This window comes from Protomyctophum parallelum, assembly GCF_964188405.1.
Source record: "Protomyctophum parallelum genome assembly, chromosome: 4".
Taxonomy (NCBI): domain Eukaryota; kingdom Metazoa; phylum Chordata; class Actinopteri; order Myctophiformes; family Myctophidae; genus Protomyctophum; species Protomyctophum parallelum.
The window spans coordinates 48,764,842-48,777,564 of NC_139700.1; the positions used below are offsets into that span (position 1 = coordinate 48,764,842).

The following is a 12,723-nucleotide window of genomic DNA, read 5'->3' on the forward strand; positions in this document are numbered from 1 at the left end:
CTACAGACAGACAGACAGTCAGTCAGTCAGGGTCACATTTCAACCTCAAGAAATCAAATCAACACTACGTGATTTCAGAGTGTGTGAGCCCGGAAGCGGGTGACGTCATCAAAACACAGAGAGCCGAGGCGAGCAGAGAGCAGCGTATGTGACACGCTTACAAACAGGACAGGATCCATTCCCTTCCCTGATCATTATCATCACCACCACCATCATCATATGGATCTGATTCGTCTGGCTCTTGATCCCGGCAGAACCTGAGTCAGTGTTGTTGCTGTTGTTATTTTCCGTTCTTCGTTCTCATCCTTCCAGAACCAAAGTCAGTCCCGGCCGTCCGGGCTTGTATCATTTGGATCATGGTGGAGCAGCAGTCCGATCGAGCCCGGCTGCTCGACTGGGAGGAGATCGAACCACCACCACCGGCGCCACCCCCTCCTGATCCGCCCGAACCTCAACCTGCACCGACCCACCGCCAGACCCACCACCAGACCCCCAAGCCTCCTCCCGGTCCCGGCAGGCGGAACAACGAGGAGGAGGAGGAGGAGGCATCGGAGAAAAGTTCCTCCACCAAGCCGCCGGGGGACTGTCGCACCACGGCGGCGGCGGGGGGTGGTCACGGTGGTGGCACTGCGTCGAGTGGCTCTACTGGGTGGAGCAGCAGTAGCAGTGGCACGACCACCTGCACCACCACCACCACCACCACAGGCAAGTAGTCGTGGCGTACAGTACTTTAGCTACTGGGCTAGGCTCACTTACTGCTACTGTTACTGTTACTGTAGCTACCCACTGGTAGGTAGTAGGCCTGGGAAAAACTTTTTCATGCCAGGGACCCATCCATGAACCATCCATCCATCTTCAACCGCTTATCCGTAGTCGGGTCGCGGGGGCAACAGCTCCGAGGCTCCACCAGGGAGCTCCAGACTTCCCTCTCCAGAGGAGACTTCCTCCTGGGGGGATCCCGAGACGTTCCAAGGGCCAGTGAGTCGATGTGTGTCCTCCAACTGCGCCTTGGTCTTCCCCGGGGTCTCCTCCCAGTGACCCCCCCCCCCCCCCCCAAATCAATTGTTTGCGTCGTTGTGACAAGTCCCCCCCCCCCCCGCTCTATACAATATTTGTGTTCATATAATTAATATATTAGATTTTATCTGGTCAGTTTCTGTCTGTGTAACACACCCAATCCTCAGCACGTCATGGGCATGTCTCATGTTAGACTGACACCAATCGATAAACATATACAACACAGATTTCAAAGAAATAACAACACAATGTACCTGGTAAATACACAGACATATCTGGTCAGTTTCTGTCTGTGTGACACACCCAATCCTCAGCACGTCTATAACAGAATTAACAGTGTGACCAAGAGCATGTTTTTATAAAGAGTTTACAGTTTAGTATGTCAAAATAATGAATTGAAAACGTGTACAAAACATCGCCACTTCATGTTGGTACATTTAGCATGTTTAGAACAACTAGTATTCATCACAGTAAACATACAGACTCTTGTTGAAAATATAGTGTGCTGAGGAAAAGGAAAGGAAAGGTACTATGTTTACCCAGGGTAACTGGACTAAGCTCAATAACTTGTTTACAGCCAGGCCCTCCTGGCCCTGCTCATAGAACATTTCATGGTAGGGGTTCAATGCCTTGTCCAAGGGCACTTCAGCGGTGGTAATTTTAACGTGCCGGTCCGGAGATACGAACTAGCGACCTTCCGATATCAAGACCGCTCCGCAATGGGCATGTCTCATGGGCATGTCTCATGTTAGACTGACACCACTCTAAACGTGGACACCCGTGTTATTCAATGAGGTGCCGCCCACTAACCAATAAGACTTGTCATTACTGATGGAGCAAGTGGAACCCACTAAACTCTTGTTACATCAGCAGCATCACAATGGGTTGTGTTGTTGTATATACGTTTAAAGTGGTCAGCTGAATTTTGACCTCAATTTGAGAATCACTGACTGGGCTACTGGTTTTTTAACAGTAGTAATACCACAATGTAGAAATACAATATATAAAATGGGAAGTGCATTCCACAGTTCTGGCTCCAAAACTGTGGAATGCACTTCCCATTGCAGTCAGAACTGCAGCATCACTCCCAATCTTCCGCCGTAGCCTGAAAACCCACCTTTTTAGTCTCCATCATGGCCCATAGCACTTACCCTACCCCCTTAGATAGCATTTCTGTAGACTTAGATAGCATTTGATACAGACTTATAGCATGTTATGTAGACAGCACTATAATTGCATTGTATATAGTCATAGCACGCCATAGTACATATGTATAGCATAGTAGTATAGTTTATATGTATAGTCTCATAATATAGATATTCCACTGTTACTTTCTTAGCTTACGCATGTTTTATGATAAATGCTTTTGTGATGTATTCCCATGCTTTTGTTCTTGATTATTGTAAGTCGCTCTGGATTAAGAGCGTCTGCTAAATGCCTAAATTGTAAATTGTAAATTGTTACTTGATTGAAAGTGCAAAAGCTTGACATCAAAATGTACCAGTATACTCATTATTACACATCATGTCCCATTAACTAATATCTAGAAATAATAAAGTCTGCAAAGTAAAAAAGTAGGCTACAAACAATGCAAAATCAGGTAATGCAAAAACAATGTACTTATTCCTTTCCACCACTGTCACTGACCACAGGGGGTCCCATAAGTGTTGCTCCAAGCGGGGGGGATCAACATCACGCCAGCCAGGCCCAACACGGTGGTCCTCCAGGGTGGGACATCATCCCCAGCCTCCTCCCGGTCAAAGAGCAGTGGGAGGAAAAAGACCAGATCGTGGCCGTGTTCGTGGTCACCTTCGATACGAGATCAGGTGAGAAACTGCCCTTCTTCATAACAACACGTTTACTGTCCAATGGCATTGCGAGGACAAACGGTAGTTTTTGAGCCCCTCCTATGCCCAGCTTTGTGTGTTTGTGTGTACCCCATAGCGAGTTGATTACAATGATTTGATTTGCTGAGCAATTGTACATATATTATAATGTACATATATATTGAGGATAAAAAGTGAAGACAGAAAATTGAGGGCGCCACAAGTGATTTTAGCCGGATTGGACTAAAATCACACCTGTGTGAACTGAGTGACTGAGTGGGGTAACTCTGTGTGGGGGTCCCCAGAACCTGCAGACCCCAGGGTGCCGGCCCGGTTCCGGCGAGCCGCCCCGCGTCCGAAACGGTCGAGAAATGACAGAGTTACTGTGTGGGGGAATTAGCAGACAACACTCTCTCTCTCTCTCTCTCTCTCTCTCTCTCTCTCTCTCTCATGCACGCTCCACATTGTAATTAGCAGGCAACAGCAACACTATCTCTCTCTGTTTCTAGCACAACTAATAGCGCCACTTTTACCCCTATTGGTACCCTAAACATAGGGACGAACATAGTTGTTCCTTGGAGTGGCTGCACCGCTCAAAAAGTGAGGACGTCAATTGTGGTTGGCCCTAATGTGATGATTTATGATGATATTAAGATCACCCTTCACTTCAGACGGATGTGATTTTTATTTTAGGTTACTGTAGTCTGAAAACCCACCTCTTCATCGTCCACCTCACCCTCTACTAGCCTCTAGCACTTCCCTCTAGCTCCTTGGATCCATTTTGTCACCTTTTTTCATAGATTAGATAGATTACTGTGCAGATGTACAGTATCTTGGTCACTTGTTCTTCTTGTGTCTTTTTGAGTGCGCAGCCTAACACAAACACACACAGTAACTGTTTATATGATGATTTCGGGAGTGACAGTACAGTACAGTACAGTACAGTACAGTACAGTACAGTACAGTACAGTACAGTACAGTACAGTACAGTACAGTACAGTACAGTACAGTACAGTACAGTAGAGGGACCGTTTTGCGAGGCGGCTCGCCGGAACCGAGCCGGCACCCTGGGTGCGTTCCTGTGGGGCTGGAAGTTCCGGGAATGTTTGCCCTAAGTCTTATATTAGTTTAGTAGTAGAAAACATGTATTTAGTTTTTGGTGTTATTGGTCATCTTAATAGATATTCCTGTTCTTTCCTTGAGCTTCCTACTGTAGGTAGCGAGTGGGAACTGTGCTTACCTTACACATGTTATTTGTCTGTCCTTAGACGTTGTCCTGTATTTGTTGGTACTGGCAGAGCTGTGTGACATGTTTTGCCTCTTCGCTTGGCCAGATCACACTTAGTCATTAAACTACATTAAACTCACTTTTCCACTCACTTGTTACTGACATTTATTTTGTGCATTAGAAATGTCAGTAACGAGGATAATAGCATAATCCAAGCCTAAAAATGAGAGAAACTTCTGAAACTTGCAAAATATACTTACTATACTAAATATTAATTTTTATTTTTTTACAATTTACAATTTAGGCATTTAGCAGACTCTCTTAATCCAGAGCGACTTCCATTAAGCAATAACAAAAGCATGGCATACATCACATAATATAAAAACTAGTTATCGTGAATCATGTATAAACTAAGAACGTAACAGTATCTAGTATCTATATCTTACTGTTCTTGTCCTGTTCTTTGTCAGGACTGTTTGTCTTCATCAGGACTGTTTCTCCTTTTACTTCCTATTAAACACCTTTTTGAAGTTTGAATCTTAAAAAAAATGCACCTGCAGGGCAAACAAAATGCTGACAGCCCTGTTATGTGACATGAAGCGCAGATGAACGTTTGTCTTCTACGACTTCCCTCTTTCACTTAATTCTCAATTCTACTTCTTCTTTTCGTGTCTTTGAAGCATTGTGGTTAGAGGGGGGGGGGGTCATTATGAAGCTTTGTTGTCCATTGCTGGAGCCTGGTTTCTTTCCGAGATGTTGTTAGGGGCTGGCAGTGATGTAAATAGGTTTACAATGTAATGAGTCCCAGGATGCAGGGATGGTCTTTTAGATGAGTCACAGGGACATTTTATGAGTCCCACTTCAACAACGTTAGGAGTCATATTTTGCCATTTTTACAAGTTGCAGCGTTTAACTCTCATTTAATTTTATATGGTTATAATGTGGGTTATATTCATGTAGAAAACAGAAGAAGAAATGATTATTATAACTAAAGCTAGCAAAATAAACTAGAATAAAAAACAGTACAGTACAGTGCATCCCGTGGATGCAGAGGTCGTTGTTTTATTGCGTCCCCTAACTATAAACTGCGTTTTGGGATGCAAAATGCACCCTGTTTTAGGGCGCGTTCGGCTATGCGCACCGGGAATGTGGTCAGTTTGTTGAGTGTGGTGGGCGGTGACGTCACAGAGTGCGTTCAGTGTGCCTTATTTACGAACGACCAGTTACAACACACCATTCACACTGAGCAACCCTAGGGGTAGGGTTGCTCAGTGCGTGCACTCGGCACACCCGGTGCGCAGCGCACTGGATTTTCAACGTCCATGAGGGAGGTGGCGTTCATCACTGGTATAGCTCTTTGTCATCTTCACTCGGCTGGCGGTGTCCCGTGACCGTCTCACATCTGCTGGAGCAACGCCAGCCAAGAGATGGAGGTTGTTCACGTTGGTATAGCCTTTTCTAACTATATGACTAGGAAAGGAAAGAGGCCGCACGGCTCGTAGTCACGATGCTAGAAACTTTATTAAACCAAGGTTTCGGCAAGCAGGATGCCTTCTTCAGGGTATGCGGCCTCTTTCTTTTCTTAGTTTCTTTATCTCATGCGGTCAGCAGCACCTCCCCACTACTGGACCGTGTGCGCTCCTAGATTTTTGTTTAGCCTTTTCAACTAAGCAACCAGTGATCAAGTGGCAGGTGTTGTTCAACGCTGATTGTAGTTTTTTCACCCAGTGCCAATTATCTAATGTAATCCTGGGCGCTACACTTCCTCTGCCAACATGGGGGGAGGGGGGGGGGGGGGCAGTGGACTGACCTCATGCCTCCTTCTATGCATGAGGAGTCCAAGCTGCTTCTTTTCACCTGACGGGGGAATTTCCCTGGCCGGACGTGGAAGGAACACGTTATTCCGACAGGCTGGCCAGGGGGAGGTAGTTTTAGAGACCAGGATTACTGCATGTTTTTGTGAGGGGAGAACATGCAAGCTCCACACAGAAAGGCCCTTTCTTTTTTTATATATATATTTTTGATCCCACGATTTTGTAACCCATTTTTCACCCCTGTGTCAATCATCTAATGTGATCCTGGGCTCTACACACCCTCCACCAACCTAGTCCCCATATATGGGGGACAAGGGGAGAGCAACGGACTTGAACTCATGCTTCCTTCATGCCTGAGTGTCCAAGTTGCTCCTTTACACCTGACAGGGGGGAGTTTCCCTGGTTGGACGTAGCGCGTGGAAGGAACACGTTATTCCAACCAGTTCCTTTACCCTCCATCAGGCGCCCCGGCTGGCCAGGGGGAGGCAGTTTAGTGACCAGGATTACTGCATGTTTTTTGTGAGGGTACCTACCCTAGGGGACACGGGGAGAACATGCAAACTCCACACAGAAAGGCCCTTTCGCCAACCCCGCCTTCGGGTATGGGCACTGATGACGCGGAGGAGGAAACACGCCGCCAGCACCCACAGCGTCCCGAGCGGGAATCGAACCCAGGACCTTCTAGCTGTGAGGCGACAGCACTACCAACTGTGCCACCGTGCCCCCTACCAGAAAGGCCCTTTCTGTGTGGAGTTTAACTTTCTTGGCATGCGTTGATCTCTCCCAGACAGGACACACATACTAGTCCACGCATACTCCACACATACTCCACGCATACTCAATTCTACAGTCAGCTGTGACAGATTAGTGTGTGACATTATGGATGGCTGGAAGCCAATATAATATCATGGTGCTTTTCCTTCGAGACATAAGTCTGAATAGAGTTGATTAAAAATACACCTTTTTAGGGCAAACAAATTCAGATTAACTGTAGTAGATTAACCTGCCTGTCTTCAGATGACTTTCCTTTTTAACTCGCCCTCCTTAGAAAAGAAACAAAATAGAAGAAGTGGTCACAGTGAAATGTAGTAAAAGGAAAGGGACATTTAGGGAAGAATGTTTAAGTGTGTGTGTGTGTGTGTGTGTGTGTGTGTGTGTGTGTGTGTGTGTGTGTGTGTGTGTGTGTGTGTGTGTGTGTGTGTGTGTGTGTGTGTGTGTGTGTGTGTGTGCGTGTGCGTGTGCGTGTGCGTGTGTGCGTGTGCGTGCGTGCGCTCCAGGCAACATGATAGAATGGTGCTTGCCTCAAGACATTAATCTCGATGGAGTGGAGTTCAAGTCGATGGCCAGCGGCTCCCACCGGATTGCCAGCGACTTTATGTAAGTATTCCAGCTATAATCAACAATAAACATTGGAACACAGGAAGAATCTCTTAGCGTATCATTTCAAATAAAGTATTCTACTAAACTGTACATGATTGATCGTTGTCTCGTGACAATGTCCGTATTAACCCATTTTGGGGCGGGAACCCCTTTTTGGTGTTGGCATTATGTTATGCTTTAGCTGTTGGAAAATAGCAGATCTACAAGCTCATAGCGCGCCACCGAGTGGCACGCTACAAGCTTGTAGGTCTGCTATTTTTGAAACATTGAAGAACGACTGACATGGAAACATAGCTTTTTCAGAAAACTGTCAGGATGTAGAAGACATTTTTAGAATCTGATCTCAGGCCTAAATGAGTTTTAAGCATCCTCACTCATAAATCAACATGTCTCTGTCTCTGTCTCCGGTCCAGATATTTCCGTAAAGGCTGCTACTTCGGCCTGGCCTGTTTTGCCAACATGCCCGTGGAGAGTGAGGTGGAGCGAGGAGCACGCATGAAGTCTGTGGGCATCCTGTCTCCCTCCTACACGCTGCTCTACAGATACATGCAGTTCCTGGAGAACCAAGTCAGGTAAGACCAGGGGGGGCAGTCAGACCAGGGGGGGGGCAGTCAGACCAGGGGGGTGCAGTCAGACCAGGGGGGCAGTCAGACCAGGGGGGCAGTCAGACCAGGGGGGCAGTCAGACCAGGGGGGCATGCAGTCAGACAGATATTTCGTGAAGCCACTACTAAGGAAATCGGGACATCCTGAAAGTTCATATAATGGCCTGTTGTGGCGCTGTCACAACTTCACCTAGACTGTATTACCTTAATAAACATGGTCATGAATACTTTCTGCTTCCAGTCACTAGTTTAAAGTCTCATTTCTCATGTCATAATATTATTTTTGGAAAATTATGGTCCCATTTATTTAAAAAAAATGACCATAAAGTCGCGTATGTTCTGAGGGGCGTGGCTACCGTTACAGTCTATGATCGGGAGCCACCCCCCGTTCGAGTCAAAATAAAAACCAACGAAGAAGAAGGGGGAAGTCTCGCCTCGTTGTCTGGGCCAGCCAATGGGCCAGCTGCTGGGCCCAAACGGAGCCAGCCAATGGCCAGCTGGGCCCAAACGGATCTAGAAATATGGCGACTTACAGTGCAAGGAATTACTGGCTTTATTTTGCGTCCATGTTAGACCCGGGGAACGCTTTGTCTATATCTTTTACAGTCTATGAGTAAGACGTGTTTCGGATGGAGAGGAGGAGATGTACAGTGGGGGTTTGGCATTTAACCCAACATATATGCAATATTTATAGAACCAATAACCAACTTTAAAAAAAAAACCTGCACTATCCACACGTTTCACACAGATATTTATGTTTTGCTAAATAGTTTACACTTTACAGCAGGTGTGACCACACTTTTTTGACTTGAGAGCTACTTATACCATTGCTGTAAATAGTTAAGAAATGTACCTGATGGTGCTTTTGGAATAGGGGAGCTGGCGTTACAGTACATATACAGTAAGACAAATGCACTTGGAATGGGAAATGGCAGGGGGATACGGGAGAGGTAGGGGTTTATTGTTTTTGCGTTTCTGTCCACACGTACTCTTGAAAACAATATTACATTGTGAGTTTGAGCTGACAGGACCGTTTGAAGTCTCCTTAATTCAAGTGGCAGGTGCCAAGAACTATATATTTTTATATTTAAATTAAATATTATTTAGGGTCATGTCATGTGATCTACTGTAGACCTGCACAGCTTTTGTGATCTACTGGTAGATTGCAATCTACCTTTTGGGCACCCTGCTTTACAGTATCGATATTAAATAATTTAATCGTACACTATGAACCTATCGTCCATGTATCGTATCATCAACCATGTACAGTATCTTACACCCTAATACTTTGCCAATAGTGACGTACAAAAATAGTGAAAATAGCTGATCTACAAGTTAATAACGCATCGCATTGCGACGCGTCGTAAGCTTTGCTGTGCTGTGTGTGCTGTGTGTGTGTGTGTGGTTGTGTTGTGTGTGTGTGTGTGTGTGTGTGTGTGTGTGTGTGTGTGTGAACCCTGCACCACTCTATTTCCATATTTCCTCCCCGTTTGTTTCAATTCCCACCTGTTATATTTTCACAGATTTCCCTTTTTATTTGCCTCCGTCCTGCTCTTCCTGTATTTTAAACATTCTTCTCATCTATTAAACATGAACCCTGAGCCACAGGGCTACTCGTGACGCGGATTAGCCTATAAATTAAGCTTAACCCATTTAGACCTGAGTTCGATTCTACAAAATGTTTTCTAAATCATGACAGTTTTCTGAATAAGTGAATAACCCATGTTTCTATGTCAGTGGTTCTCAAACATTTCATGTCAAGGACCCCCAAAAATATATGAATTCGGCCGCCGACCCCCATCTGGAAATATGTTGTTCCAGAGACCCCCTTCCCCCCCACTCTGAAAGAATATATTCAAGCATTTGGGCCACATTTTCATGATTTTTCAGAAAAGTAGCAGACCTACAAGCGCTATGAGCTTGTAGATCTGCTATTTTTCAATAGCTAAAGTATAACTCAATGCTTACCGGTAGTTAAAACACCAAAAGGGATTCCCGTCTAGAATGAGTTTAAGCTGTGAACTGAAAGAAACCTTGACAACGTCTGTCCTCTTCAGTCACGGCTCCGTCCTGCTTCAGGAGATCTTATCTCCTCATTGGCTTATATGCGTATAAAGATAACGCAGAGCTACTGTTACATGTGGGAAATGCATTTATACTAGTTTATAATGCAATTGGAGTTGACTTCTTGAATCGTGTGGAGTGCAGCCAGCTGTCTAGGCAAGGCTTTAGGATTGAACACAAATGGATTCTGTCCGAGACGTGTGTGTGTGTGTGGGATGTTTTTCATCACGTAATACTGCACTTAATGGCATTGATAACATGTCACTGACACCCCCAAACCAACGTGTTTTATTCTCTGTTTAAGTCCTGCTGTGTTATCGTGTTTAGACACTTCAGTAAATGGCAACTCATTTCCTTCCCTAAAGCAGGGGTTCTCAACCCGTGGGCCGCGACCCCTCGGGGAGTCGCCAAATTATTTTGGGGGGGTGGTTATGAACATCATCAACCTCAATACTTGAATATTGAATAGGCCTATACAATTCAATCTGGTGCTGTACATCATAATTAAACATCAACAAATACAATTCAGCAGACAAAGCATCTTAATGAAAACTCGGAGACTTTCTTTGAGGGGTGCTAGCCCCTCATATGCCCAGCTTTCCGGGTTTTGGGTGAACACAAACATTGGCTTGTGATTGGCTGATCACCCCATATAGCAATGCTTTGATTTGCTGAGCAAAGTACATATTGAAGCTAAAAGTGAGGACGCAAATTGTGATTGGCCGGCATGAGGATATATGATTGATAAGAGCGCCCCTCACTTCACATGGGTGTGATTTTTTTTAAATGTAAATGCTGGCTTGACACCTCTATTGTACACCATTTAAGGAAATGGCGCCCTTGGTATACGAGTCAATCGATAAATAGTGAATAAATACATAAGCTTAAGCAACAAAATATAGTTTATTGTTTTATCAAGGTGGTACAGATCAGTGCAATGTTGTAGCAATAATTATAGGAATATATTCAGGATAGGTAGCCTATAAAGGACCTTCTGTATAAAAAAAACAATACTTTGAAACGGCACAATACTTCAGAACAGTGGAATGTACATTGTGGTGCGCGACTAAGATGTGTACAATTGCGTTATTCTTTTTCTATAATTGATGAATTCGAAATGAATCAGTAAAAATCCCTGCCCTAAATAAAGAGAGATTTTTTGGGGTGAACTATCCCTTTAAGATCTTTCAACCTGCTCTGCTAGCTGAACATCTGAACAACATTAGTCATGAATATTCATACATTTTATACATATTCATGAATATTCATACAATAAACACATATTACTCCAGAAATATAAAAAAAATCACAAAGATCAAAAATGTACAAACTCAAAACACGCTCTCTGAGCTTAGAGCGGCTATTTTCTAGGGACTCAAGTAAACTTGTTCCCAACCTGTGGGTCAGGATCCCCTGGGGGCTACCGTCCACAGATGACAGCAAATTGAAAAATACCAATAAAATAATTTAAAAAAAAGCACTTACTGCATCAAAACTAATGCAACAAACTATACTATAGATAGGAGCCAAAAAGGAAGCACACACATCTCCAGAAATTCTACAGGTGCTGAACAAGAAATATACGTACAATGAAAAGGAAGGGTTATCCCCCACATGATGGCTGCGCCGACGTATGGCTGCAGCTGTGTACGCTCTATTTGCAGTCTCTTTAGCCTTTTTAGTGTTTTTATTGTTTGTTTTAAACTCACACACATAGCCTCCTTTACATACACTTATGATAGGCACACACTTTTAGAAATCAGATCGGCGCTTGCTCTTGACTCACCGCAATCTCACGGAACGGATCCACCACACGGCTTTACGGACGGGAAAACCCCCTGGCTTAGCGGTGTGGTAGCAGTGCCAACCGATCAGCGTCGGAAGAAACGCTGGAGAGGAAGGCAGAGGCACCGCAGCAGACGTGCTGGGATCCTAGTGCGGGCGAGGAAACGTGGAGGCAGGCTCCCTCTGCCATCGATCCTGCTCGCTAACGTCCAATCACTGGACAACAAGATGACGGAACTTCGGGCGAGGGTGAAGTTCCAAGGAGAGACACGGAACACCGCTATTGTTTGTCTCTCTGAGACGTGGCTGGACGCTGACATACCAGACTCAGCGATAGAGCTACCTGGCTATGCTCACTTCCGTGTTGACAGGACAGTAGAACTGACCGGAAAGGTACGAGGAGGAGGTGTGTGTGTGTACGTCAGTGACACCTGGTGCTCTGATGTGCAGACCATTGGCTCCCTCTGCTGTCCAGATGTGGAATATGTCATGATACAACTCAGACCGTTCTGGCTACCAAGGGAGTTCAGCACAGTGTTTTTTATAGGTGTTTATATACATCCAAAGGCGGATATAGACACAGCACTCAAAGAGCTCCACAAGGTCATCAGTGAAATGGAAACTGCCCATCCAGAGTCTGTTGTGGTAGTTGCAGGTGATTTCAGAGCAAATCTGAAGAAAGTTCTCCCAAAATACCACCAACATATCACCTGTAACACTAGGGGTGACAAAATTCTGGACCACTGTTATACCACCTTCCCTGGCGCCTATAAGCCCCTCCTCCGCCCTCCTTTTGGGAAGTCGGACCACAGCGCCATCCAGCTGCTTCCTGCCTATAGGCAGAGGCTGAAGCGTGAGCCCATCAAGGAGAGGGAGGTTCGGACATGGTCTGACCAATCAGACTCTATGCTACAAGACTGTTTTGACCATGTAGACTGGGAGATGTTTCAGAACGCTGCTGAGGACATCAATGAGTTCTCAGACACGGTCATGTGTTTCATTAGC

General features: G+C 45.2%; 1 protein-coding gene across 1 annotated transcript in view; it reads left to right on the forward strand.

Annotated features, from left to right (window-relative positions):
- Window positions 1-147: 147 nt before the first annotated feature.
- Window positions 148-12,723, forward strand: part of dennd11 (DENN domain containing 11) — a 55,438-nt gene continuing 42,862 nt past the window's right edge. Inside the window, exons 1-4 of the mRNA XM_083762853.1 lie at window positions 148-705; window positions 2,670-2,843; window positions 7,163-7,262; window positions 7,679-7,837. Of these exons, the coding sequence (XP_083618979.1) occupies window positions 357-705; window positions 2,670-2,843; window positions 7,163-7,262; window positions 7,679-7,837 (782 nt within the window). The 5' untranslated portion in view covers window positions 148-356. The remainder of the gene's footprint in view (window positions 706-2,669; window positions 2,844-7,162; window positions 7,263-7,678; window positions 7,838-12,723) is intronic.